This window comes from Neltuma alba, unplaced genomic scaffold (genome assembly GCF_004799145.2).
Source record: "Neltuma alba isolate B1F8T4 unplaced genomic scaffold, ASM479914v2 tig00007327_pilon, whole genome shotgun sequence".
Classification (NCBI taxonomy): domain Eukaryota; kingdom Viridiplantae; phylum Streptophyta; class Magnoliopsida; order Fabales; family Fabaceae; genus Neltuma; species Neltuma alba.
In genome coordinates, this window is record NW_021634752.1 from 51,329 (window position 1) to 78,260 (window position 26,932).

Sequence of the window (26,932 nt, forward strand, 5' to 3'; positions counted from 1 at the left end):
TTTCGGGTGTTGCCAAGCAATACTCTAGAATTAATTGGTGCACTTTAGGGGATTTATATGGCCCCCAAATTATCTCGCCATCAATCATTCTATCAAGAAAACTCCTATATTGGAGTAAAGTCATGGCAATTGGATGAGGACTTTGTCTAACATTTTCCCACCTATTATGATCACAAAAAATAATATTAAAATTTTGTATAATTTTAATAATAAGTGTATATCAAATATTTGTTGGATGAATTTAGCATACCTAAAACCCAAAGAAGGTAAGACGGGGTACCTATCAGAATGTGGATCTGGAGATACAGGTCGTTGCGGTGCTAGTATTAGGAAGCGATCCCATGCCCATAAATGTAGTAATGATAAACATCCTCCAATTCTATCCTCAATTGGATTAGTAGCATTATATAATTCTCTGTACAAGTGAGCCCAAACTGTTGATTCCCAACTAAATTTTCCAACTTCTTCAAGATTATAAAGTAGTGAAAGATACATTAAATATACTCTGGTACCCGATCTATCTAGCATGAGATATTCATGAATCAACCTAAAGATGTATGCACGAGTAAATTTTTGAATTTGTACATCATCTGCATCATCAGGTAGGTGATTAAAGTGCTCTTCCAACCACCTGATAAGTAGTCACTGCCCCTTCATTCTATTTGCCAGTGGTTTAATACCTAGAAGCCATTTACAAACATCTAGCCAATTAAAGTTAGTTCTCCCAATGACAAGAAGTCCCATACATGGAAGGTTCAATTGCATAGCTACATCCTCTAACTCTATTGTGCACTCTCCATGTGTAGTGTGAAAGGTGTGAGTCTAAGGACACCACCTCTCAATAAGTATTGAGACTAAACTTTGATAATAATCAAATTGTCCCATTCGAGCAATGCCATTGAATCCAGCTAATCTAAGAGATTCGATTAGATGGCTGGGCGGCTCAATCATTTGATCAGTTTGCATGACTCATCTAGTGTGTAGGATTCTAGAAACCTACAATGAAAAGGTAAAAAAGCCAGTATCAAAGCCTATAATTTATAATATATAGTCAATAGATATTACTTACATTATCATTCCACACTTGTGAAATATGTCGAGATTGCAAGTATAGAAGAGAGTTATCCTTTGGATCTAGGTTGATGATCTTTTTTTGAAGATTGCGCCATTTTCAAATATGTCTACATAAGTTGAAGAAAAAAAAACCCAAATAATATAAAAATAAAGAAACTAATTGTAATTTCATCTTATTTATGAATCATAATATTTTTTTAAAAAAAGTGAAATACATAATCTATTGTCATTGTCTATATGCCAATCTTTGTAGACAAGTAGAGCGATCATGACTAATTTGTCTACATAATCTTCATCGAGTGTGGTCCAATCCATATCATGTGATTGCTAAACATGGATTCTTGCTTGACAATGTTCAACTCATTGTAACTTGATGGTAGAGTATTTCTATTATAATTATTTGTTGGTTGTGGCTCAACATGACCATGATCTTCTACATCACATATGTTGGCATACAACTCTACACATATCAATTGACTTGAAAATCTTTCGGTCACTTGCCACAGTTGTTTTATACCTGAGTTATCTTCCAAATTGCATGCTTAGTATTGTAGTGGATTTATGCATGTAGAATATCTGTATACCAAATTTGTTACAATTTGATTGGAAGGAAGTCGTAGCTTTCATCCAACAACTTCCTTCAATCTATCCAAAGTAATATTTGGGTCAATTTTGATTACTTTCACTTTATTAGATTCAAATATAACACCGATGGGGTCGTTTAAAATTCGTTCATTTGCAAACACACACACACGAACTCCTTCCTATGATCCATTTTACTCCCTAGATATGACATTATAATTATTAATCAATCAAAATTAAATTGTGAAAATAAATTAACTCCACAATCCCTTTTTTTCCCAAAAAAATCATATCATAGAAATACACAAAATGGTCTCACCACAATGTTAGTATCATAGAAAAAAAATTCCTAATTAAATTTAATTATTTAGCCAGATACTCCCTACAATGAATATATTTCATTTTTCAACCCATATTCTATTATTTATAAGATAATAAAATAATTATAAAAAATAATACAAATATATAATTTTTAAAATTGATCTTTTCAAAATATCTACACACACCTATATTCTAAATATTATACCATATATATTCTAAAATCTTAATCTATACCTATTTTCTAAATATTTTACTATATATATAGACATATGCTACATATACTACTACATATCAATTTATTTTTATTAATAAAACACTTAACAATGCAAGAAATTACATGTATAATATATTAAATATCTTAAAATTAATGATACAATAACAAAAAGAAACAAAAATACTGAACAAAGTTGTCAAGTCCACATAAATATAAGGTAAAAAAAAAAACTACATAATTGAATAAATTTAAAGCCTTTCAAGAAGAAAATGAAACATGTGTTCTTTTATTAAAAAATTAATATTTAATATTTTTAACTAAAGAAATTTAACTAATATAAATTAGCATTATTTTTTAAAATACATAAAGTCTGAGGGAATATTTATTTCTTTTTAATAACTATTACATATTTAATATTATTGTCTCTTTGAATTTCAACATAGTCAAAACATAAATAAAATGTAATTTTAATATTATGTTTTTTTATTTAATGAATTTTTAATTTGGGAATTTGCTCTAAAAGAATTGAGTCTTAAAAGATTTATATTTTAGTTACTTTTTTCTTCCAAATCATTTATACCCGTCCCCTTTTAATCCTTTATTAAGAAAACCAAATATTAACTACATAGTTAGCCAAACAAAATTATGTCTGCAACATTTGAATTTTCATACTTTCTTCCATGGTGTTAATTGATATATATATTTCCTGGTTAAAAGTATGGCTTTTCTGCATTTTCATAAAAATTATTGCGGATCCATTGAACACATTAGAGTCCGTTTCTTTTTAGGTAGTTATATCTCCTGTGAATACAATTACGTAATATAATATGCTTAACTAGTACTACTATATTATTTATTATAAGAAAATTAGCAACATGTCTTCATCTTTAATAACAAACTCAACGTGTCAAAAAATTCATGACTAAATACACTAACTTTGCTATAAAAATTAAAAAAGAAATTAAGTAAGAGCATGCACCTTAATCAGATCAATAATCAACCTTCAAGCTGAAATAAAATGCAGTACATCACAATACAATACACACCTCCAATGCCTAACTGGAACAGGAAGGAAACAACTAAAAAAGAAGAAGAAATGGCCAATATCTATGGAAGAGGAACAATGGACTGAGGAAGAGGAAAGAATGGACTGAGGAAAGAAAGCAACCATAGGAAAAAATATCAGAGCATGCAACAATTATATGAACTATGCACTTATTACTCCCATAGACCTTTTTTCTTCTTCTATTACTTCAAGTTTCAGCTTTACACTATGCCTTCACGAGCTGAGAGAACCGAACGGATAACGCATGGCAAATCTTACAGATTGATTTGACTAATCTACAGTACAAGTGATGGAAATATCACGGGACGACACGCTGGAACACTTTTTGAATGAGGATAAAACTAAAGTCGTTCACGTGATGAATGACTTCTAATTTTTGTAATTAAAAAAATATGTCACATCCCCAAAGTTGTTCTTGGCATAAACAGCTTTTTCAGAAATTTAAAGTCGTTCTCACCCTGAACGAGTTCCAGTGATGTATTTCAAGAAATACCTCCTACTGTGTCGCATTTTGGTTATATCTTCTACTGTTTATAGTATCCGGACAAAAAAGCCGTTTTATGTGAGATCCAATTCACAATCTCATATTTGTAAGAGAGTTTTCATACCACTATGTAATTAACTCATTATGCCAAGCCCCTTAGGGGGGAAAAAAACATAACAAGCACGATAATGAAGGATGAAAACATACTCTCCCAGCCCAACACATAAACAACGCCATGATCAAATCAGTTTCTATTTTGCATATTGATGATATTGCACTTATTTCCTACCACATCATGAGAAAATGACGACAAAAAGATCTCCGAACCTCACTATCTTCTAAGTATTTTTTTTTTTTAGGGAAAAAAAGCTCAAAATGACGTCTTAGCTAAAGGAGAAAAAAGTATTACAGACTTTAGGCTAGGTTTTAATACCATGTAAAAAAGTTAACATTGTTCTTTTACTCCAAAAAAAGAAAAAAGTTAACATTGTTGAAGTAGACCGACATAGCGTCTTCCCTGCGCTTAGAAATGAGGCAAAGGATAGAACGATCAACGAACGTCGTTTTACAGTTCCCCGCCCTTTCTATTGCTTCTCTTTGGAGCTGAATCGTGGGCGTTCCGCCTGGCTATTGGCAGCCTAGGGTTTTTCTGTAGCGGAGACAAGCATGACATCATTTGGATCTCTCAAATCAGCAATTTTTGAGAGAGAAGAGAGAAAACAGTGCGTTTGTTGGTTTTGATTGCCCCAGTTTTCTGTGTTACTGCACTCGTTTTGTTGCTTAATTAGTAATTCCATTTGAATGGTATTGTAGGCAATACCAGGCACATATTCGAGGGCTTAATGCTTATGATCGGCATAAGAAGTTCCTGAATGATTACGGTATGATAATATATTAAACCTATAGTTTCATTTGTACGGTATTTGGGAATTGACCCTTTTTACAAGCTCTAAGCTTTAATCTGTTTTTTCTATTTAATTTCTCGTACTTGGTTTGTTCAAGAATTCTTAAATGAGTGACGTGGTAACTGTGATTTGTAAGTGCTAAAATGTTTGATTTTTTAGTAGTTTTGGGTATCTTAGAAAGGAACGGGTAATCGTCCAACTTGATTTTCGGGGCCATTCCAATGGACGCATTGTCATGAAAGCTAAAAGTATTTGTTCACCATTTGCATTTTCCTTGGTCATTATCTATTATTAAACTCCTGACATTTGATCAGCTGTCAGTTGGACCGGGAATGGACACTATGGAAATTAAGCAAGTTTGGAGTACTTGATTTGTTGGGTCCTTAATGTCCTAAAGCAAGTGGATGATGAACAGTCTCCTCCACTTAGAAGGAAGGAGGCTACAATCATCCTCACATCTCCCTTTTATCGTAACTAGAGCTGTAGATTTATTTTTTCCTACGTTGAGACCTACTACCATCTTATAAAACAATAGGTTCCAGGGGTTTGGTACTTCTTTTCTTGTGAAATGTTTCTTATGTTTTTTATGTCTTTTGCTGATTGCTGATTGATCATAATATGTCCGGTTTTTCTATGTGGAAGCTTTAATTGGTTTTCCGCAGCCTGGGTATGGCTATATTATGTTTTCATAAGTCTTCTAAGAATCCTCTATTGGTGTCACAGTTAGCTTCTATGGGAAAGAAAAACCTTCCAATTTACGTTTGCCTATTAAAACAGATAAAGACACACTAAGAGAGGGATATAGGTAAGTTCATTCTTGTTTTTAGTTGCTATTTGTTTGTGATATTGCTGAAGGCGTAAGGCCTGAAGCTTATCTCAACATCTACTCATCATTTTCTCAGTACATGGATTGCCTGAATTTATGATGCTTTTAATTTAAATGCAATGCAAGATTCATACGCTCTGAAGAAGATGATATGGATCCTTCCTGGGAACAAAGGCTGGTGAAACGTTACTATGACAAGCTTTTCAAAGAGTATCCTTTACAACTTGACCCTAGTTTTACTGAACCTATTGATTATTGATATTGAAAGAGAACTGGATGATTTTTATTTGTCTCAAAAATTTTAAAAAAAAATCGGTAATGCTTGATCTTGATGTAATCTTAGGATTTGACTTTCATTTGGTTTACCAAGTTGGCAGAAGAAATTTGCATCATGCCCAATTCAAAGATAATGCTGCTCAAATTTAGAGAACTTAATAGCAGTTTATGCCTGCCTGTCAACTCATACTTCTGCTTTCCACCAGGAACATTCTTTAGGCAAAATGTTTTACTAAAAGGGGCTAATTGAAACTGTGAAGACTGACTGACATCGCTGTTGATGTTAGCATGCCATTTGAGGAGTATGAGCGTGTTCTTGCGATATTGCTTCATCTAAGCTCAATATGCTTCTCTTTGACACTAGTTTTCCTTCTCCCTTTGAATTTAATTTCAGTTATTGTCAAAATAAACAACTAATCTCTGAGCTAACGCCAAGCATGGCTAGCTTGAGACCCTTATTATATCTTTCTTGCTAAAATCTAAATTCATTTTTCTTGTTGCCACTAAAATCTTCATCCATTGATCAATGCAAATTCAGCCTACTCAATCCTAAGGGCCCCCCTATTTTCCTCTCTATTTGATCTCAGTTCCATCATTATTTGGACCGATTGATTTAGAGTTTTACTATGCGCATATCATGCTATATAAGTTTCTGAATGAGGTTATGGAAATATTTAGGGAATAATTTTTGCACTTTGACTGTCTTTGATGTTCATAGGTCTGCCGCTGTAAAATTATGTGTTGCTTGTTATTTCTTTTTTCCTAAAATGTTCTAGTTTTTGTGATGTCAAATCCTCTGGTTTGCTTGTTGCCTTAATTGAATATTCTAAAGATATTGCATTGCTGATATGTCTCATTACAAGAGTGGCAAGGTGATTTACTTAATGCCTATGGAACTTATTCCTAATGTATTTCAAAATGCTGCCGTCCTTTTGTTGTTTCTTCTTTTATATCATCTTGTTTGGTAAGTCCCTGATCCAAGGGGTTTAGTGTTTGCATTTGCAATCTGATTCCCTACTTTTGTTCTCAAAGGGTGTCTTAAAACATATAGAGGTTTCGACTTTGGACTATTCTTGAACTCATTGTGTGCTTCAGGTTTAGGGTAATTGATACATATTGACAATATTATTTGGTTTTTTAGTTTTATAAACGACATATCTTTCTGGACAGAGAGAAGTCATTTTTCATATGCGTTAATACATTTTAGGTAATATTAATATATAAAGCATTTGAAATCCTTTGAGACCGGAGATTCTGGTGTAATCCCAGTTTCTTGGTAGAGGCTCTCCACTTTTGTGTCATAAAAGCTCTCACAGTTCTAGTGCATTTTAAATGTCATATATTAATAATGGCATATTCTTGTAGATTGGCCTCAGATGGAGGACAGAGAAGGAAGTGATATCTGGCAAGGGTAATGACATCTTGCTGGCTACTGAGGAATCATTTTTCACCCTCTAGGTCTATCTTGTGCATTTTAGTTTGTGTGACTTTTGTGCATTTCTTTATTTCCAAAGAAACTTGTCTATTTAAGTTCATGTTCAATTTATCAATACTTTTCTATCAAAATCGTTTGTGTCCAAATGCATTGTTACTGGTCCTTTTAGAAGAAAACTGATTATTATAATTCATTGCTGCTATTGTTGTTATTATTATTATTATTATCATTGTAAACCTCAAACAAATATATTGGTGTGATAAAATTATGTTTTACCTACTATATCAGTCATTGTTTTTGTCAACGGAACAAGTTCACTTGTTTCCGAGCTTGCTTCACTAAACCGCTGACATTATATGCATGCTTATTCAGGAGATCATGCTTGTACAAGTACTTTGTTTACAGATTTACTTGTCTATTTCATTCATGCTGTTATGGAAATAGTTGTCTCAGGTTTTATTTAGTTTTAAAAATGGCTAGGCTCTTGTTAAATTTTAGAATTAATTGGCTACACAACTTTGCAGGCCAGTTCATATGTGGGAACAAACATTGTGATGAGAAAGATGGCTTAGCAAGCTATGAGGCAAGTTTTTCTTCTTATCATTCATTAATCTATTCCACTAGCCTGCTGTGTGCCTATGCTTGGGGTTCAGATGTGTTAGTTTGATTTTAAATGGGCATATACTATAAAACTCCTCTATGAGAGAGCGAGACAGAAGGAGTATTGATTTAATGGTGGAGAAAGAGCTTGACAGATGAAAAGGCGAAGAAAAAACTCTGGTGAAGGAACGAGTTGATCTATTAAAAAGGTCTTCATATTTTAGAATGGGCTTACTTAAAAAGAAAAAAAAGCCTTAATTTGAAGATGCTTAAGTCTTTTTTATTCCTAGTCTTTACATATGATATCATCTTGTCTTTCAATTTCTTGTTTCACGAAAGGGTTATGTCCTGTCCTGCCAAAATCTTTTGCCTGAGAACTGAGTCATTGTGGTTTGCCTCGTCTTATTTGATGTTTCCATTTCTTTGCATTCTTCACAGGTGAACTTTTGTTACTTTGAAGCTGGGGAAAACAAACAAGCCCTTGTCAAGTTGGTAACCTGTGAGAGGTGAGTCATTATATGCTGTTGCTAGCTTTGTTACTTGTATTATAACTATATTCATGAAATTTTTTTGTTAAATCGATGGATCATAGACAGGAGGTTTCTAGCTTTTGCAGTGAAAGTTTGCATAGCCCACTTCTCTGAAAGAAGAATTTCCAGTGGGATTTTTTTTTGGGGGGGGGGGCCTTTGCCGCAAACATTTATAGGAAATACATGTCACAACAAAAGGTGTCCATTGCAAGCAATCCATGAATATACATCCTCAAAGTCCATGTTGGAGTTGCTGTAGAATTTCATAGTCTGAAGAGCATCACTTTCTTAGAATCAGTTTTACATTTTGAAATTTTAAATCTAAGTGTTGCAACTGAAGCTCTTCTAGTTTGGCCGTTGTTATGAAAATTATTTTGTGTCACATAACAAAAATTGATGCTTGAAAGTTTAAAGTGTGGAGAAAGCAAGTGAGAATTCTTGAATGAAATGTAGTAGTCTTTGAATTCTGACCTGCATGAGATTTTTTATGGGAGAAGAGACGAGATAAGTCATTAAATACTCATATGATCAAAGGATAAAATTCTACTAATGACACAATTTTAGCCTATCAGATATGGAATAAAACACATTAATACACACTCGCTATTTAGTCGGCATACTTGCATTGTAAGAGGATGATTTTGATGCTTTCCTATTCTGTTAAAAGATTTTGATACTTCTTAAGATATAAGTTCTGGTATTCCTGTAATTGATCCTCAAAATCAGCTTCAAGATTGTGCTGGCCTGTGAAACACTTATAGTCAGGAAGTTACCCCAGAGATCTTGAACAGAATATTAGTGATGCACTATGTTCTTGGGCAAAACGACTTATTGCCTTAATTTTCGTTTTATTGGTGCTAAAGATGTGCTGAGAAGCTTCATTACAAGAGGAGGAAAGAGAAAGAAAAATTAGAAAAAAGAGAACAGGAAGGCAGCCGAAAGAGGTAAGAATTTTGTTGCCATCTCGGTTCTTATTTTCCCACTTATAGTTGACAAAAAAGATAGGAGATTGAGTCCTTTGATTTGTAGGAATCGTTCAAAGAGTGATGATGACTCGGAAGAGCTCAATGAAAGCAAAGAGAGGAGGAGAAAAGGTTTGACGTTGCCTCGTTTTAGAAGAACATCATAGTTTTACACCATGACAATTTGCTTCCGACCTTGTATTTCAGTAGTTGCTCTATATTGTGTGGTTTGCAGAACTACTTAGCAATTCATTTCTCATGAAGACACAAACTTACAGCAGATAAAATATGCATAGAAGGGTTTGTTGCTCATGCATTCTGTAAAGATGCATTTCATGTTTTTTGGCTGGAAGGTCTGACTGGGATTAATGAATTCAGGGTATTTTCATAAAAAATACAAATGATTGTCTTTGTTGACTGAAGCTTGTGAAAGGATCATTCTGAATATGATATTCTGGTTATTGACACTTTATGCTGTTGTTATATGAATCTGAGGCCCATTTGGTGGGAGGTCATTCTAAACATCCGTGTGTGTGTGTGGCTTCATCTTGAATGTGTCTGTCTTTTTTGATGAGGGATTTGAGTTCATGTTATCATTAGTTTTGTCGGTTGCTTCAGATGTACATCTGCTGAGCTGTTTCTTAGCATGGAAGTAATAAGTAGAAGCACCAAGTTTCTCAGGAACTGGTGATTAAGTTGACAGAGATCTTAATTTGCCTGGCTTTTGTTAGTTAGTACGGATATATGTTCCTTGATTTAGTTTGAACTGTGGATATTCTTGTCCTGGTTTTGCACGTGATGGTAACTGTAGACTGGGCTTTGCCTAAGTGTCAACTTGATTATTAACTGAATGTGTTGAAATCTTTTTTTTTTTTTTTAAACTTTAAGATGTTTGGAAATCCTTTCTCCTTGCACCTAATCCTTCAGCTGAGTATTTCTTACATATTAACAGGGAAAAGGGCTTCAACTTCTGCAAGTGATCATAAAATTGACGACGACGATAACTTCGATGAATTTCTTGAGGGAATGTTTCCGTGACCTCAGCAGATTGATCGTGGCCCTAGAGGCAAAAAGTATGTCCTCTATGTCAAAGTTGGACGAGAAACAAAATTTTGGGTTCTGTTAGGGGGACAGGAGAGTGGCCCTGTAGGTGGATGTCTCAAGTACAGAATTGAGAAGATCACAAATGCTTTTTGAGGAAACTATTACCTCTTAACTCTACGTAGTAACATAGGACGTTGTGGTCATACTATAATTCTTTTTGGGTTGCAGGTCGTACTAAAATGTTTGTACAGCATGAATAATGCGATTTCTTTTGCCAGATCAATGTAATTTACACATTACAAGCTTCATTGCCTTTTACTGTTCCCAAGCCTTCCACCACGGTGGATCTTCTAGAGTTAGAAAAACGGATCTTTTAAGTCTAGAGGTATGTAAAATGTGTTTGAAGTAAGAGAAACAAAGATAAGAGAGCGGGTAAGGGTTAGAGAAAATGAATTTTATGCACATTTCCCGTGTAATTACACCTACTTAATCCTATTAATCTTTTCACTAAAAATGGCAGTTTACTCACCAAACTCTTATTGTTTTACACAATTCAGATTTCATCTCGTCAATAAACATTGATGGTCATTTTTTAAGATGAGCATGAAACCTGCATTCCTTTGGTAGGTTCCATTTCAAGTTGAAAAAATTAGTCAAAAGTAATTGTTCAAAAATTTTGGGCCTATTTAGGATAGTGATGAAAAATACTTATAAGCACGTTTTACAGATTGAAAAGTTATTTTATTTATGAAAGGGACATGGATTTGAGCAAGGTTAACTTATTTTTATGGGTATAATCCTTCTTTATTTGTATACAACAGATCTTGAGCTACGAATAAATGATTTTTATTTTGAAGACTTCTACACATTATTAAATATATGTTGCATATAGTTGATAGTTGAAGAGGAGTTGCACCAGATTCTTTTAACCAGCAAACTTCTCAAATAGTAACTGTTATTGGATGTCCCTTTGCCAAACCGTTGCTTGCCTTTCTTCACATGTATGGACACCTAGACTGAAACCAGTAATATGCATCTTCTGATGAAAAGGAGCTCAAAACTCTCATTTGTTTCAGACTCATTGAAACAGAAAAGGTCAGGACTTTTTTCATCATCATCATCATCATCTCAGGGGCATTAATGAACTTCCAAAGTCAATAATTAGAATCTGTTGCGACAGAATAGAGTAAAAGCAGGTGAAGTATTATCAAGGCGGGACACATTGATCAAAACTTGACGCAAAAAATGAAATCACTAACCACAAAAAATGAATAAACAAATATAGAAGACCAGAACTTGAAAAACCATCCTTGAAAAGTGAAACTTAAACTTATAAATATTTTACTTGTGTTTCATTCTTTAGACGTAAGACTTGGGAAAAAGTACAAGAAGAGCAAGGTTCTTTTTTTCTTGCTTCCATTTGGAAAAGCTACTCATCAACTTAAAAGGGTCACTGTCCCTTCCCTAAATTCTTGTTCAGAAGGAAATGTAAGTGAGTAGGGTCCTCCATGGCTTAGATATTAAGTTCTCATAAGAACCATCACTTTCTCTGAACTGAGCCTTCAAAACCAAGAAAGTGCTCTTTGTGGTAGACTCACTCTGCAAGCATACATTCCCTTTTTGGGTATCAAATATAAAAGCAAACTGATGCATCTACACTAAATTATATAATGCTTCAGTGCCTCAATCATGTCACATCATGCCGTAAACTACTAATTATTGAATATTAAATTCCTCTGAGATGTAGCCTTGTATTATATTCTATGGACATATAATTTGGTGATTCCATTCCAGTTGGATCCACATGAGAGTAAAACTCCTGTCTTAACTTTAAAAGAATGGTTACAAATAAGTTTAACACTGCATCTTAATCTAAAATCAAATGCATTAAGTCAATGGATCATTTTGATTATATTCATTTTTTTTATTTGACATGTTAAAATAATTAAATCATAATTTTAGTAAAAGTAAGTGTTTAATGTCAAACCAAATATACTTAATATATAGCTAACTTTTAACTCCTAGAGAAAATTAATCTTTTGCTTCTCATAATTTTGATTCAATTATAATTTAGTACTCTAAATTGTAACTTGATACAGTTCAGTTTTTATAGTTTTGATTTATTGTAACTTGATTTTTGAAAATTCAGTACAACTCAGTTTCTAAAATTTTAGACATTTAAAACTTTTGCTCCTTAGGTTCATGAAATATATCATTTTATTTTTTAAAAACATAGGGACTAAGTTTTAAATGGTTAAGAGCATAAGAATTGAATTGCAGTGAGTCAAGGTTTAGAAACTAAATTACAATTGAGTCAAAATTATAAAACCTAAGTTATACCAAATTAAAATTTAAGAATTAAGTTCATATCTTTCAACTTACAAAGCTCTCTTGTAAATAAGAGGTTTTGAGTTTAATCACATCTGTAACTTCATATCATTGGTATTCTCCCTTTTCACTAAAAACACACTTATGTCCCGGTCAAAAAAAAGGAAAAACAAACTTATGAAACAAGAGTAAGGACAGGTACAACAACAAACTAGTCTAGAAGACAAGTGTGAAGGTAGAATCACAGAATCAAACATGCGTACATATGTATTTAAATGTGGGAAAAAGGGTACTTTTAGTAAGGTACAATGTATAGGGACCAAAAGAACTTTATGGTACAGTTGTGCATGTGTGTGGTTCAGCTCTTTGCCACCTCACCAGCTTCGTTCCTTGCCACGTGTTACGTTGCAGCTTACTCACCACTCACCATCACTTTCGGGTCCCCCTCACCCCACACGTGCCTCCCCAACGTGTCTTCCACTTGGTAAAACACTAATAATGCCTCTTTCGCTTTAAGCAAGAGGAGAGTTAAATATTATGTAATTTATGCAATTTTCTTGATATATTACTTCCAGTTCTTAATATAAAAATTAGTTGATTAATTTAAATAGATTAAAAAAATTAGTTAAATTAGTTATTTATAATAAATAATTATTATCTTTTATAAAATATTTAAATTAGTTATTTGTAATAAATAGGTATTGTCTTTTCTAAAATATAGTTCCTAATCAAGTGTATTGGTTAGATCTATCATTATTACAATGACTATCTTAAAAAAAAAAAGAGATACAAAATGGATTGATATTTTATATTTAGAACCAAAATAAAAGTCAAAAGAGTTTTTATATTAAGAACAGGAGTTAGTAATATCAAATAAATGAACAAATTGGGGAGAAAATATCCTGTTAAAGATTTTATTGGTAAGGAAAAACTGATAAAAATTTGGGAAAATTGCAAAAAAAGACCTTGGAATTGTAAAAACGCAGATAGGGACCCTTGACAACTTCACTTTGGGTTTTGACAACTTCAGGGCATATTATTCTTGTCAAAACCCAAAGTGAAGTTATCAAGGGTCCCTATCTGCGTTTTTACAATTCCAAGGTCTTTTTTTGCAATTTCCCCTAAAAATTTTATACACAGAAAATGTTAGTAATCTACAAATTTTATACACAGAATATTGATACTCTAATTTATGTCTTTCTCGCTAATAGAATTTTTTATAAGAGACTTTTTTTTTAAAACCATTTTCCTAAAATAAATTAGCACTTTTTATCATTGATTATCTTTAAATAGGAGAATGCCAATGTCATATTATTTTAGTGGCAACAGCAACTCCCAACTTAAAGGGAGGTCCAAAAATCCTAATCCTATATATGGCATTGGGCATGTGTGATCTTCTCTATAAGAAAAAAGATGGGTGGGTAAGTGTCTTGAAAAAATTAAATAACACTACAATATCAATTTTAATTTTCTTTACTAAAACCTTCTTTAGGTTGAATGGTAAACATTTCTATTAATAAATTTATACTTTTCCAGTTCTAAATATAAGACCCTTATACTAGTATATTTAGGACCGGAGGAGTATTATGTAAAAAGGGAAGCGTAGTTAATATTAACATTGAAAGAATTAGTTTTTGTGATAAACAAAAATACTAAATAAAGATAATATAAGGGTCTTATATTTAGGATCGGAGGAGTATTATGTAAAAAGGGAAGCGTGGTTAATATTAACATTGAAAGAATTAGTTTTTGTGATAAACAAAAATACTAAATAAAGATGTACACAAAAAAATCTTAATCAATATGAGTCCTGTTTTTTTTTTGGCCAAAAAATATTTGAGTACTGTTTTTTTGGATATATACAAAGCATAATACACAAAACCATTATGTTATTATTATTTTTTGTAATTGAATACAACTTATAAAGATTAATCACTGTAAATATTCATATTCCTGAATAGCGTTAGCATAGTCTTATTTTTTCTTCAGTTCTTGTTAAAATAAATTTCCAACGAATTTGTAAATCAATAATAATATATTAGTTAAAAAATTATTTATTTTAAAAAGAAAATAAATAATGCAGGTTCAGGTTCAACAATTAAAATTTTCATGGAGATAAATTCATTCGTCGCCCCAAAAACGTCGTTTTACTGCTTGCGTGGGAAAAACGACAAACCCAAAAAGGCGGGTAAGCTAAGCCGTCTGCAAACGGCTGTTAAGTTGGTGGAGCGTTGACAAATAATGATGGCTTCTTCGCGGACCGACAACGTGGCATCTGGCTGGGTCCTCCTTGTGGGGACCACGCATGTCGTTTATGATTGAGACACGTTGGATACGACGAGACAGGTGTCAGCATGCAGGACACTTTTAATTATCCAACTTCCAGTATCTAATAATAAAATATTAAAAAATTAACACCTCTTTTTTCATTTTTCTTAAGCCACAGTTATCTTTGGGTACTTAAGATGTATATTTTTCTTAGTAAGTATTTAAATCTTAATTTATTATATTATGGAGATTAATTCTTTCTACTAAATTTAACTTCTATTGATAAAAGTTAACAACTCTATAAGACTATATCTTAAAAATGATTAATGTCATCTTTAATCCTAAAATTTTAAGCATTATGGTTTTAAATTTTATTTTAAGAACCAAACCCTTAATTTTAACAAAGCGAGATTAAATTTGATGAACTATTAGCTTTTAAAAAAATTATATAAAAATTAAAACTTGTCATATCAATCATACTATAAAAAATAAGGTCTAAGTTAGGTTAGCTCATTAATGAGATAGACTATATTATTATGTCCAAATTGCCCATACATACGTGACAGGATCAAGCTGGCGAAACCTATTCTTTATTTTTGTTTTAAATTGTGTTCTGTTTATTATCAATTATAATTAATTAATAATTGATACTCCTTCCTATTCTCAATATAAGACCCATTTTACAGTATAATTTACACTACAAAATATGATACACTACAAAATGAATCTTATATTTAGAACGGAAAGAGTAATAATTTTCTTTTAAATATTAGTTATCGTTTGAGCTCACTACAAATTTGAATATATAATATTAAGTGACCAATTATTTTATTTTTAAAAGATAAATTTACACATTGATGGAGAAGAATTAGAGTTTTGAAATCAATTATAAAAAAGAATAAAAAAGAGTTTTTTTTACCAAATAATAAAAAAGAGTTGAGAAAAAGAAATTAGAGAAGGATATTTTTGTCCAATCGTGTACGCGTTCTTCCATCACACACAAATATCACCCTCAAATAATTAGGTTTAATATGTTTTCGTTTGTTTTCTTCAAAAGAGGAGACACCGATAACGACCTTCGCGTGAGTAAGAAATAATAAAAAAGATTTTTTTTCCCCCCCTTTTACATTTCTCAGACCAAACCAAAATTCCCAATTTTGTCATGATCCGGCTTCACAGTAAATTACCCTGCAGATATTAACTTATCACTTTGTCTAATCATCTGAAAAATGGAAAAAAGAAGAAAAAAGTGGATGATTTTCGTCTCCACGGTGGACCCAGTCTCACATTTTCTCACCTTTCTTTCACGTTCGTTTAGTCAATTCTTTTACCTATATTTCTCCAATTCCATCATCCTCGTCTCCTGTATGTCTCTCTTAAGGTTGCAGACAGAGAGGCAGAGAGAGAATGGGTCTCATTTCAATGTAACTGAGGCTGTAAATCCTAAGTCTTCTGCGTCTTGTTCTGCTGCTTCGCAACCTGGAGTAAGTTCTTCAGAGGTTTCTGCTTATAAATCATGAAAATTCTCTTGCTTTGATTTAGATTCCGCAGTAACTGCTGATAAATCCTGTATGCCTGAATGGAATTCTGTTGCTCCTAATTTGGGAACTTGTGGGAAGTAGAAATTTTCTTCTGGGTGTCTGGTTGGCAAGAAAAGATGGGGGGAAAAAAACTTGAGAGCATTTCAGTGAAGGGAAAGGGTAGTGATGTAGCCTTTCACTGTGGCAAACACACAGCTGAAGAACTCTGCTTGATCAATTCATGTCTATATAGAACTTAATTATAGGATTAAATTCGTTTGCTTTTGCCCTTTACATAACATCTTGCAGGCCTTTGAATTAGTCTTAACTTCATTGTGTTTTTTCAAACAATACAATGGAGTTACAAACTGCTTTCTATTTGATCATGTGCTTGTTTGCATCTGTACTTCGATTTCTGTTTTTCTTATTCCTGTTTGATTTCAGGGAAAACTTGGGAAGGATGCCGGGAAAATCTGATGTGGAAGATAAGAGGTATGAAGGTGGAGGGCAGATTCAGTTTCAATCAGGCATTTTCTCTCAGCCATGGTGGCGTGGTGTGGAGGAAAATGCCTCTAAGTCATCTTCAGTATACCAGATTAGTGGTTCAGTCATGAATTCACCAGTTAATGAAGGAGCAAATAAAGTTGATTTTCATAAGCAGACACAGCCTATGGTTTCACCTTCACTTTCTGCAGTTGGTACGTTTGGTGTCTGTGTTTTGACATCTTAGTCGCAGCTGTATGTTACGTCATAATCTTAACATCTATCCTTCTATTTTCTGGTGACAACATCAATCCTTTCATACAGTACGATTTGTGTGATTTGATAATTTTTTTTCCCACTTAACTCAACTGTGATTGGCGATAACCTATCAATTTTTATAACAACATGGGATGTTTTCATATCTTGCATGCTATACCTCTCCTATAATGATGAAAAGGACAAGTAATCCCTTGAGTGAGGCCTAGGAAAACCAAAAATTGATGGTATAGGTCCACGATTTTCTTCTTCATTTCTTTTCTCAGAATTCCCTTCTCGTCTGTTGGTAATAGAACATAAGTGGGAACTAATTTAACTTGGCCCTACCATGAATTCTGCATGCACACGAGCTTCATATGATATCTAAAGAAATTCTTGTTGATTTCAGGTGGGAATGTCAACAAAGATGACCAAAACAACAAATATGTTATGTCCTCTTCACCAAATGCCATGGGCAAACACCTTAGTTCAAATTCCCAAGCCGAACTTGTCAGTCATTCGATTGTAAGATATATCTAAATCCCTTCACAAGAGTACAAAAAGGAGGAACTAGTAGTTGGGAGGTTTATAGCTAGTCAATGCCAGGGCTCAATACCCTTCTTTTCTTTCAGAAAAATATTTTGGCAATTTACCGGATCTATTATTTTGTGCAACGTTTGATTTGGGTTTTCTTAGTACATGCAGATTTTAACCTCTTACCCTTACTCAGAAGCACAGTATGCTGGAATCTTGGCATCTCATGGGCCTCACAATATGGTCTGTATGCTAACTGCTGTTTGGTATCAGAAATACAGTGATTTTCTGTGTGGTTATATTTGTACATAATGTTTGCTTCTCCATAAATAAAGGGTATGTTAAAACTTATAAGTTTCTTTGAAGTGAAAGAAAAAGTGAAACGAAGATCGGAGGTTTGTGCAGAACTCTTTTCTTTCTTTCCACTCACTCCATTTTCCTTTCTATCTCTCTGTTACTCCAGAAACACTTCACAGGCATGTAACTTCATAAGATCCAAATCCGACCAACCTATCTATGTATGCTATGAATGAACTATAATTACCCAGTGTCATGCAGTTCCTTTCACGATGAACTTGTTTCTCAATATGCCTTTCCCTCAAATTCAATCTCCCTGACACTTTGTCCACGTGTGATGCTTCTTACATTTCTCAAGATTCTAATTGAACTAAATAAATGTATTAAGTTCTTGTTGATTTGCTTTTCCCTAACTGCTACTGTCATGGTGCTAGATAAATCCTCAGTTGTATGGAATGCACCAGGCTAGAATGCCCTTGCCACTAGAGATGGAAGAGGAGCCTGTTTATGTCAATGCAAAGCAGTATCATGGTATCTTAAGGCGAAGGCAGTCACGTGCTAAGGCTGAGCTTGAAAGGAAAGTTATTAAAGTTAGAAAGGTATGGTTGATATGTTGATTTAGTTGTCCAAACTCAAACCTTCAATTTCAACATTTCAGTATTTTCATGTTTATTTAATATCTTAACCATTGTGTGGAAGCCAAGAGTATATAGGTTTTAAAAGACAAACAACTAATGTGAGAATAATATAAAATCTCTTTAATTTCTGCAAGGGGGAAAAAGATCCTTACATTGTTTATTGCAATTCTTAATTTTAATGAATGAAATACTGTAAATAGTCCATGTCTAAGCAATCAATGTGACTCTGGACAAAATGAGCGCACCAGTTTAATGTAGCATTTCAGTATATACATTCACAACTCTATTGTGTCGGTATTTGGGGAAATTAATGAAATGGGCATCATACAATCATCTCTTTGTATCATTATCTTTCCTATGATATTACTAAACTATTGCAGAGGATTCAGACTTCTTTGTTTACCCTCCATTTGTCTCGCATGTAAGAGATCATATTATTACAATACTTCATCTTTCTTCCCCCTTTTACCAGCCATATCTTCACGAATCTCGTCACCAACATGCTATGAGAAGGGCAAGAGGGTGTGGGGGTCGCTTTCTGAATACGAAGAAGCTTGAAAATATCAATTCCAATGTTGCTCCCGAAAAAGACAAGAACAATGGTTCAAACCCTTTGTCAATATCTGCCAACACACCCTCCTCTGACCATTCTCTAATCAACAATGAGATTTTCGGCTCATCGAAGAATCATCATGACATGTCGGTGTCCATGGTGGGGAACATGCACAGTGGAGACTTATTTGGTCGAGAGAGGGGAAGCATGCAGATTCACGGAGCCTCAAATATGGCCATCAAATGAAAATCTTCTGAGTTGGTGGATTTTCTCAGGTATTGGATGGGTTAAGTTCTAGAAAACGTGACCTTGTTTGGTATCTTAGATGGATAGGGATTTCCTTTCTTTCTTCCTTTACAATGTCTATTATATTAGATTAGTCAATGGCATCGTGCAATTCACATGGTCGACCCCACTTAGTGAGGTAAAGCTCGTTTACTATATTTTTCAGAGGTTTTATGAGTGGGACTGGGCATGACCTTGGTCAGGTCCCTAGCCTGGCATGGCTATGTTTTTGGCCTTTGACGTCCAATTAGACTTAAAATTAACTATTTCTGTTTCCCCATAATTTGTGAAAAAAGAACAAGGATATAAAATTTATTATATATTCTCAACAATCATTTTTTTTTTGGTTGCCTTCTTTTCTGTTTTGTATATATACTGTATTGTTATGGTTGCATGTTTCATCATTAGCCTAATAGGAGTTTCAATTTATGCAGGTGAAGAGGCCAAAGGCTTGTCTCTTCCTTCTAGAAAGTAGGAAACCACCCTCACAGGCAACTCATTCTTGGCTCGGTTACTTTGGTTAAAGGGGTTGAGATCATTCTGCGATTGGTCTCCCTTTGGTTTGGTTTATTTGTTAAATAGATGAGATATGAAGTGAAATAATGGTTTTTTTATAGTTTCTGAACTTGTCCACGAGATGGACTTGTGAATGTGAGTACATGAATCTGGATTTAGTGGTTACTGACTTCATGAATTCTAAAGTTCTTTTTAATACTTCCATATTTTTATAACTTTGTCACCCCACTTGCCTTACCATGACTTTTTGTGTTTGTGTTCTTTTTTCAAAAATAAATGTTTTTTAGCTTACAGAATGTTGTCTTGAGGTTGCCTTTCTTGCGGCAATTTTGAATAATGAATAGGAAATACTACCTCCGGTCTTTAATATAAAACCCTGTTTGACTTTTATTTTGGTCCTAAATATAAGACTTCAATCTACTTTGTCTCTTATATTTATATATTAAGTAGCCCTTCTAACAATGACAGTTCTAGTCAATACACTTGATTAGCAAGGATATTTTAAAAAAGACAACATCTATTTAAGACACAACTAACTCAACTTACTTTCTTAATCTTCTCAAATTAGTCAACTGGTTTTTATAATTAGGACCGGAGGTAGTATTTGTCGTGTCATCAATAAAACCACAATCAAATGAGTAGTTAAGGCTTCCCCACATTAACGTTGATGATAACATTCCGTATTTTTATTTGTTTGTAATACAAGAATAGCGTGATGTACCCCTCACGCTTACACCTATGATTAATTAATTCATTTTCACTTTATATTGGACCCTCAAAATTTGAACCCTGCTTTCTCTTTATAGGAAATGTTGATTGGTTGAGATTCCAGAGACCAGAAGACATCGGCTGCACATCCATTTAAATATTTAACTGCCCAAAAATCAATTTAAAAGCAAGAAAAATCATATCCAAAAATCCTACCAGAAAGATTTAAAATTTCCAATTAATAAAGTGAAAGTCGCAATCAAATTGTGAAGATTTATTGTTGTTCTAAAAAAAATTAAAATTTAACCAACTTTATAAATATTTTTCTTAGAATATTAATTTTAACAGTAATTTTCATGTTGGAGGATAATTATAAGTTTTTAAATATTTTTAATCTCATTTTAATCAAGTTGGGTCGGTAAATGTAATTATACACAAGCTTTGTAATCACAAGAGTCGGCACTTTGTGTCCTCTGAATATATATATATATATATATATATATATATATATAAATATGCATGTATGCATGTATAAAACAAACAAGTGAATGAGAATGATGTGTAAAAGAGTACAGAGGCAGCAGGGGATGCATTATCTTCTGTTACGAGTTAAGACTCTCAGAGTTTGGCCTGTGCTTGCAGTTGTTCCTGTGGAGAGAACCATGACTTGTTAGAATGCAAATACAAGAGAAGGGGAAAAAATAAAAATACATATTACTGCAACTCATGTCTAAATACAAATTTTTTATATCATCAACGAATAGAGTATTTTCTAGCTATACGTACTGAAGTTGAAATAAGTTTGTGTGCTCAGAACTATATTGAGGATCATATTTTGCCATCAGATATCATATCATTACATAATGAACTAAACCTTCTGATTTGTTATCTATTGCATAATCCTTCATTGGGTCATTGAAACCAATTGTCAATTTTTTAAGGGTTCGAGTACGAAACTAAGTCTAAAACATCGCTCTTTCGAAAATTGGGTAAAATTGTTTCTTAAATATGCATTGTGTTCTGTGATATGACTTTTAAAGTTCGAAAACCCAAAAGTTGTGGCACGCCAGGATTTTATTATTATTTTCTTCCCCCAGTGGGGTATCATAGGTAACATATTACTACTATAAGAGTCGGATAAGTAATTTGAAGATATTAAGAAAATTGATTAAGTTTGTTATTTATAATAAATGTGTCTTGATTTTCTTAAACTACTCTTTTAATCATATACATTAGAACTACCCCTTGATTGGAAATCCCTAAATATGCACAATCAATAGGGATATTTTGGATAGAAATTATAAATTTAGAAAGCAAAGTGAACTACAGTATTATATTTAGAGTTAAAGTGAACTCCTTATTTGGCTCCTATGTTTAGTATTAGAGGTAGTACTTGGGTTATCTTGCAGATTTGCCAGATCCTATAAATCTAACCAGAAAATTTAGCAACTTGTATCAAAGTGATATATCCAATATTGCATCATGCTAAAACTCTGCATTAAGGAAAGTGAAAGGGAAAAAGTAAGAGCACGCTGTTGGCTCGGTTTCACCTTGAAAGCCTGGGAACCGAACCAGAACTGAAATAAATTAGGACCAGTTTGTTTAGGTTTTTCAAAAATTTAGTTAAATTAAGAGGGTGTTTGGCTTAGCTTATTTTACCTATGACGAAGTTGTTGGAATCATGGGGGATTTTAAACTGGACATGAGGGATGTGTTAACCACCAAAAAAAAAAATCAATTTTCAGCTTATTCTGATAAGTTATTTGGAATAGCTTCAATAGCAACTAGCTTATCAAAATAAGCTGAAAAAGCCCCCCCCCCCCCCCCAAAAAAAAAAAATCCATGATTAGCCTAAGGTTCTCCCAACAACTCCCATACTCCTGGGAACTTTCTCATGTTTAACTTAACCGAAATCACTTTTTTTTTGTAACTTCCCCTTAATCAGTTTGGGCATGTACGTCAAGAATTTGTATTCGCTTTTGCAGTTTTTGTTCCATTTTAGGTCATCTTGATTTGACGTTGAACACACTTAAATACCACCAAGCTTAAAGCACATTGGCCAACATAACATTTTATTTGAAGACTTTATCTGTTGTCAAAATCGAATTTCTCAAATTCCATCTCAAGCATATTGTTTGAAGCTTTACCAACTTTTCTCATTGAAACCATAGGAGATAAGGTCAATTGGAAGATAGAATGAACTAGAGCAATATGAAGGGTAAACAAGTTGATTCACACTAACCTCTGTCACAAAGAAGGCATGGAAACCATATGGAACTCTGTGTGGCAATTCAACAACTGCAACAGGATCAGCTGACATTGTCTTTGCATCGATGACGTGCGCTGCTGATTTTCTGCAGTATTGCAATTAAAATTCATTCTTAGACTTTAGTCTTCTGAAAATGGAACACAAAATTTCATTATATCCAACATAAATTTTTAAAGTAGAGGGAACTGTCCCGCCCCAGATAAGAGTAATGCCATTAAGACTGCATTTGGTACACAGAAAAGGAACTAGAGGAAGGAAAAGGATGGGTGAAAATATTTTTGCTATGCTTTATATATAGCATGTTGAATTTCTTGAAAAGAGAGCTTCCCAAATATATAGGAAAGAGCTTTGTCATTCCTATTTCCCCTTTCTCATTCCCATTATACCAAAGGGGCCGTAAAATCACTCTCTTTACGGTGAAGAGGAAAGACATACCCCGTATTCTCGTCGTGCACGAAAAATATCAAGTATCCATCATCTTCCTCCGAATCAGTGCCAGGCACGCGAGGGACATAAATAGCCTCAGAACCAAATCTCCCTGGCCCCAAGTCATAGATACCCAGAATGTTTCCTCCAACTTCAAGCTTTGTTTTCCCAGAATCTGGTTCAGCGTGCAGATCAAATTTGATAATACCTGTGATTTTGGCAATGCTGTCTAATATGGTTCCATAAACGTATCGCTGCCTCCTGAATTTGAGAATGGAAATAGTAAATACAAGTGATGGAAAACAAGAATTAATTATATTCACTGTCCTAATTTTATCTTAGAACATTATTTGAAAATCACATATGGGAGCATCGCTCCATCTTTATCCCCTTGAACACAAAAGAAAAGAAGAGGATGGATATTGAAAGTTACAACCACAAACTTAATGGACAAGTTCAGAATCTAGTTCTAAATGTTCATTACCCAGAGAAGTTCCTTCGCTTATATAAACCTACGTATACCCTGAATTCCGCCAAAACAGACGAGATAAACTTACCTGCCAGTATAGCTCTCGTTTACTCTAGGAAAATCTACAGCAGATGTTGATAGTTTCCTCTGTGAAGCTAGACCAGTTTTCATGTTGAATCTCATTTCATACCTAAGACAGTTAGTGATAAACGTGTAAGATAAACAAAACATGTCCAGTAGTTAGAGTTCCACTAATGAGACATAGGATTGAGATTATTTACAGCTCATTTACAAAATTATCAAGCTTTTCCTTGACAGCACCCCCGACCATGTCCAGATCTGGATTCTCAAGACGGCAGGTAATCAAAACGACATCCTCCTCCTCCTCCCAAGCATTAGCTAGAACAGAACATTATGTAAAAGATTATAAAGCAGATTTGAACAATCAATGATAATTAATGACGTTAAATGCAGATTGATAGTTTGATTTTTTTTTTTTTTCCTTTTTCAAAGTTTCATAGATAATGATGTTTCACATGTGATGGTATATGTCCTCAGTACAAGCCTGTTTCGTATACACAAAAATGTCTAAAAGCCAATAATTATTGACGGCCCCAATCCATATGACATTTCTCCTCTTCTCATATACAGTGCTAAGCATATTATTGCAAGAAATGTTAAACTTCCACATAGCTATCCATCAATTGAGACAGCCTACAGGCTTGACGGGAGAATCCATCATGCTTGAGCCAGAACTTAAATGCTGTTGCAATGCACTCAGCATTTATTGCAAATTTTACTGAATCATAATCACAGGACGTCAATCAAGAATTTTTGTCAAGGAGAAACAGGGACAAATAAACACACCATTGTGAAATATGAAGCAGTTTGGAAGCTCAAACCATCTAATTTGCATCTCATTCTTGGCATATCGAGGCAGTACCCCAAAACGAGCTTTTTTGGTTGAATCAAACGAGAATATCATTTTTTTCTCCTTCACCATTTCCTGAAAAAGTATATTTCATTCAACAAACCAAGTTTTATAAACTACCTCAATTGGTACTTAACAAAAACAAAACAAAAGATGCAGAAGAAGATCATCAACATTTAAGATCTTTATTCTTCACACACCACTTAATAGTTCGTACTTTGAATTAAGATAAACAATAATGATCTGATTATGTTATCCGTAAAAGTAAAATTCGTGCTGGAGATCCTTCTTAGCGTCATACTATCATAGATGTTTTATTTAAAGCTATTTCACCAAAGTACATGAGCAAAGGCTTTTTTATTTTGATACCTAGTAGATGAGAGAAATATGGAAGACTCGATTTCTGCATCACCATCTATGATAAATTATAAAAGTGAAAAAGCTGCAGTACCTTTGGTCTAAAATACAAAGGAAGATCCATAAATATTGCATAATTCTCTGTGATGGCGAAATCATGCATCATGATGGGCTCTGATATTGTTATAGGTACAGGATCATGCATATATCCGTCCTTTGATATTACTCTGTAAGTTATATATGGTGGCGTATGTGAATAGCCAAATGTGAACATCTCACCTGCATGCAGGAAAATTATAGTTTGGTGAAAATTATTTCACCAAATCAGACCGAAAATATATAATTCAATGATGAGTTTACCAGTAAACGGGTCAACTTTTGGATGAGCAGTGAAGGAATGGTTCAATCTCTTGTCATAGTCCAGTAGGCCAAGAGTTTGCAAATCCCCATCTTCAAAAACTTTAATGGCATCTGCCAAAAATAAATGAATAAATAACTTCAGTCCCACTTTGGAAGAAATCAAATAAACATTAATTAGTTTAATCCCTCAAGAGAGAAAGAACCCTATAAAACCTAAATTAAGTTGGCATAAAGAGACAACCAATCAATCTTTTCAATCCCTGCTTTTATTCAATGAAATTTCAGATAAAATCAGCATCTATATGCTTCTCAGAAAATTAACAGATAGAAGTTGTACTCACAAGGTTTATCTGCTTCAGAGAGTGCTAGAAGCTTTCCATGGTGATATACAAGAGCTGTATTAGCTGGAACAATATGAGGACAATCTAATGAAGGAACGCTTAACAGGTGTATAATATGCATATACTATACTTTCTATAGCATCCACACTGAAGAGGGACCCATACATAATTTAACACTTATACAATCCTCAAATAAGGAATATGTTAAGAAACACTGAAATTATAACAGAAACACTTAAGCAGATTTATGACCGTTCCACAGGACATTGAATTTTAAAAGATGTTAGACAGCCAGAGTTACCTGTTCCCTGTCCATAAGACATATCTAGTACTTTCAATTTAGCTCTTAGCATTTGCATGTTAACCATTATAAGTCCAAAAAAACCTTTAAGATCTCCAATCTGAAAAATGACATGAAAAGATGTTACAGCTGGGAATCTAAAACAAACATCTATATCAATAGTACGTAATCTTTCACTAAATTCCATTTTAACTTTCATTTTGGAAGGGGGTTCAAGTTCTGACACAGCTAAGGTTTACACTCTTCAATACACCAAAAGAACAACAGTGTTTTACCTCCAAAACAATAAATAAATAAAAGAAAGAGAAGAAAGAACAATTACCAGAACAGGCAAAAGATGCAAATGAGGGCATATAAGGAAGTGAAAGACAGATAATAAGTATGGTAAAATCATGTGACATGGAGGTGATCACGAAACTCTACTCTACATTTTTAAATAGATTCATGTTAACTCTCTAAGCCTCTCCTGAAACACTAGATCAGTGTTTGTTAACTTAACTCTACATACACAGGCGTAATTTGATTTAGAAGCAATTAAAGACTTGAATGGTATGAAGATCACAAAGGTCAAAGACTTCAGTGATTAAAAGCAGCACATGAATGAGTGCACCGATAAATCAGTTAAAATACACCATAAAAGTGATAACAGTTGGTCGCTTAATGTCACTCTTCAAATAACACACACATTTTACCATGAACCAAATAACTAGTCCTGTAAATCCTACAAGTGAATGGTACAAGTAAATATCTTGCATCAACGATCATCAGTAATTG

General features: G+C 33.5%; 3 protein-coding genes across 4 annotated transcripts; 2 read left to right on the top strand and 1 right to left on the bottom strand.

The window, feature by feature from the left end:
• Positions 1 to 4,237: 4,237 nt before the first annotated feature.
• On the top strand, positions 4,238 to 10,637 carry LOC114752306 (protein FRA10AC1). Its single transcript, XM_028941040.1, has 11 exons — positions 4,238 to 4,463; positions 4,555 to 4,622; positions 5,370 to 5,451; positions 5,599 to 5,682; positions 6,581 to 6,620; positions 7,114 to 7,159; positions 7,708 to 7,766; positions 8,222 to 8,289; positions 9,177 to 9,257; positions 9,343 to 9,407; positions 10,228 to 10,637. Exons 1-11 carry the CDS (start codon positions 4,408 to 4,410, stop codon positions 10,311 to 10,313), a joined length of 735 nt encoding a protein of 244 aa, XP_028796873.1. The 5' UTR covers positions 4,238 to 4,407; the 3' UTR covers positions 10,314 to 10,637.
• Positions 10,638 to 16,226: 5,589 nt separating this feature from the next.
• LOC114752308 (nuclear transcription factor Y subunit A-7-like) lies at positions 16,227 to 20,207 on the top strand. 2 transcript variants are annotated; one of them, XM_028941041.1, is made up of 7 exons: positions 16,227 to 16,399; positions 16,880 to 17,133; positions 17,583 to 17,698; positions 17,870 to 17,950; positions 18,439 to 18,603; positions 19,115 to 19,470; positions 19,915 to 20,207. In XM_028941041.1, exons 2-6 carry the CDS (start codon positions 16,896 to 16,898, stop codon positions 19,439 to 19,441), a joined length of 927 nt encoding a protein of 308 aa, XP_028796874.1. In that variant the 5' UTR covers positions 16,227 to 16,399; positions 16,880 to 16,895; the 3' UTR covers positions 19,442 to 19,470; positions 19,915 to 20,207. The 2 variants fall into 2 exon arrangements, with proteins under 2 accessions (XP_028796874.1, XP_028796875.1); XM_028941042.1 differs by having other exon boundaries at positions 16,230 to 16,399; positions 17,879 to 17,950.
• Positions 20,208 to 21,129: 922 nt separating this feature from the next.
• LOC114752310 (carotenoid 9,10(9',10')-cleavage dioxygenase 1) lies at positions 21,130 to 26,258 on the bottom strand (the record flags this gene model as incomplete). The annotated part of the gene is given in 10 exon segments (XM_028941044.1): positions 21,130 to 21,352; positions 22,947 to 23,058; positions 23,409 to 23,660; positions 23,957 to 24,058; positions 24,150 to 24,267; positions 24,736 to 24,874; positions 25,251 to 25,435; positions 25,517 to 25,627; positions 25,858 to 25,920; positions 26,159 to 26,258. Coding segments are annotated over 10 exon segments (1,212 nt in total), but the record flags the coding sequence as incomplete, so codon positions are not given.
• Between the last annotated feature and the right edge of the window lie 674 nt (positions 26,259 to 26,932).

What these genes read in the sequence shown, in the direction of transcription:
- LOC114752306 (XM_028941040.1), top strand. Translation starts at nt 4,408, where the DNA reads ATGACATCATTTGGATCTCTCAAATCAGCAATTTTTGAGAGAGAAGAG. An exon ending in AAGTTGGTAACCTGTGAGAG is followed by an intron (nt 8,290 to 9,176) that starts GTGAGTCATTAT and finishes TTGGTGCTAAAG; the next exon opens with ATGTGCTGAGAAGCTTCATT. An exon ending in CAAAGAGAGGAGGAGAAAAG is followed by an intron (nt 9,408 to 10,227) that starts GTTTGACGTTGC and finishes ACATATTAACAG; the next exon opens with GGAAAAGGGCTTCAACTTCT.
- LOC114752308 (XM_028941041.1), top strand. Translation starts at nt 16,896, where the DNA reads ATGCCGGGAAAATCTGATGTGGAAGATAAGAGGTATGAAGGTGGAGGG. An exon ending in ACCTTCACTTTCTGCAGTTG is followed by an intron (nt 17,134 to 17,582) that starts GTACGTTTGGTG and finishes TGTTGATTTCAG; the next exon opens with GTGGGAATGTCAACAAAGAT. An exon ending in AACTTGTCAGTCATTCGATT is followed by an intron (nt 17,699 to 17,869) that starts GTAAGATATATC and finishes GGGTTTTCTTAG; the next exon opens with TACATGCAGATTTTAACCTC.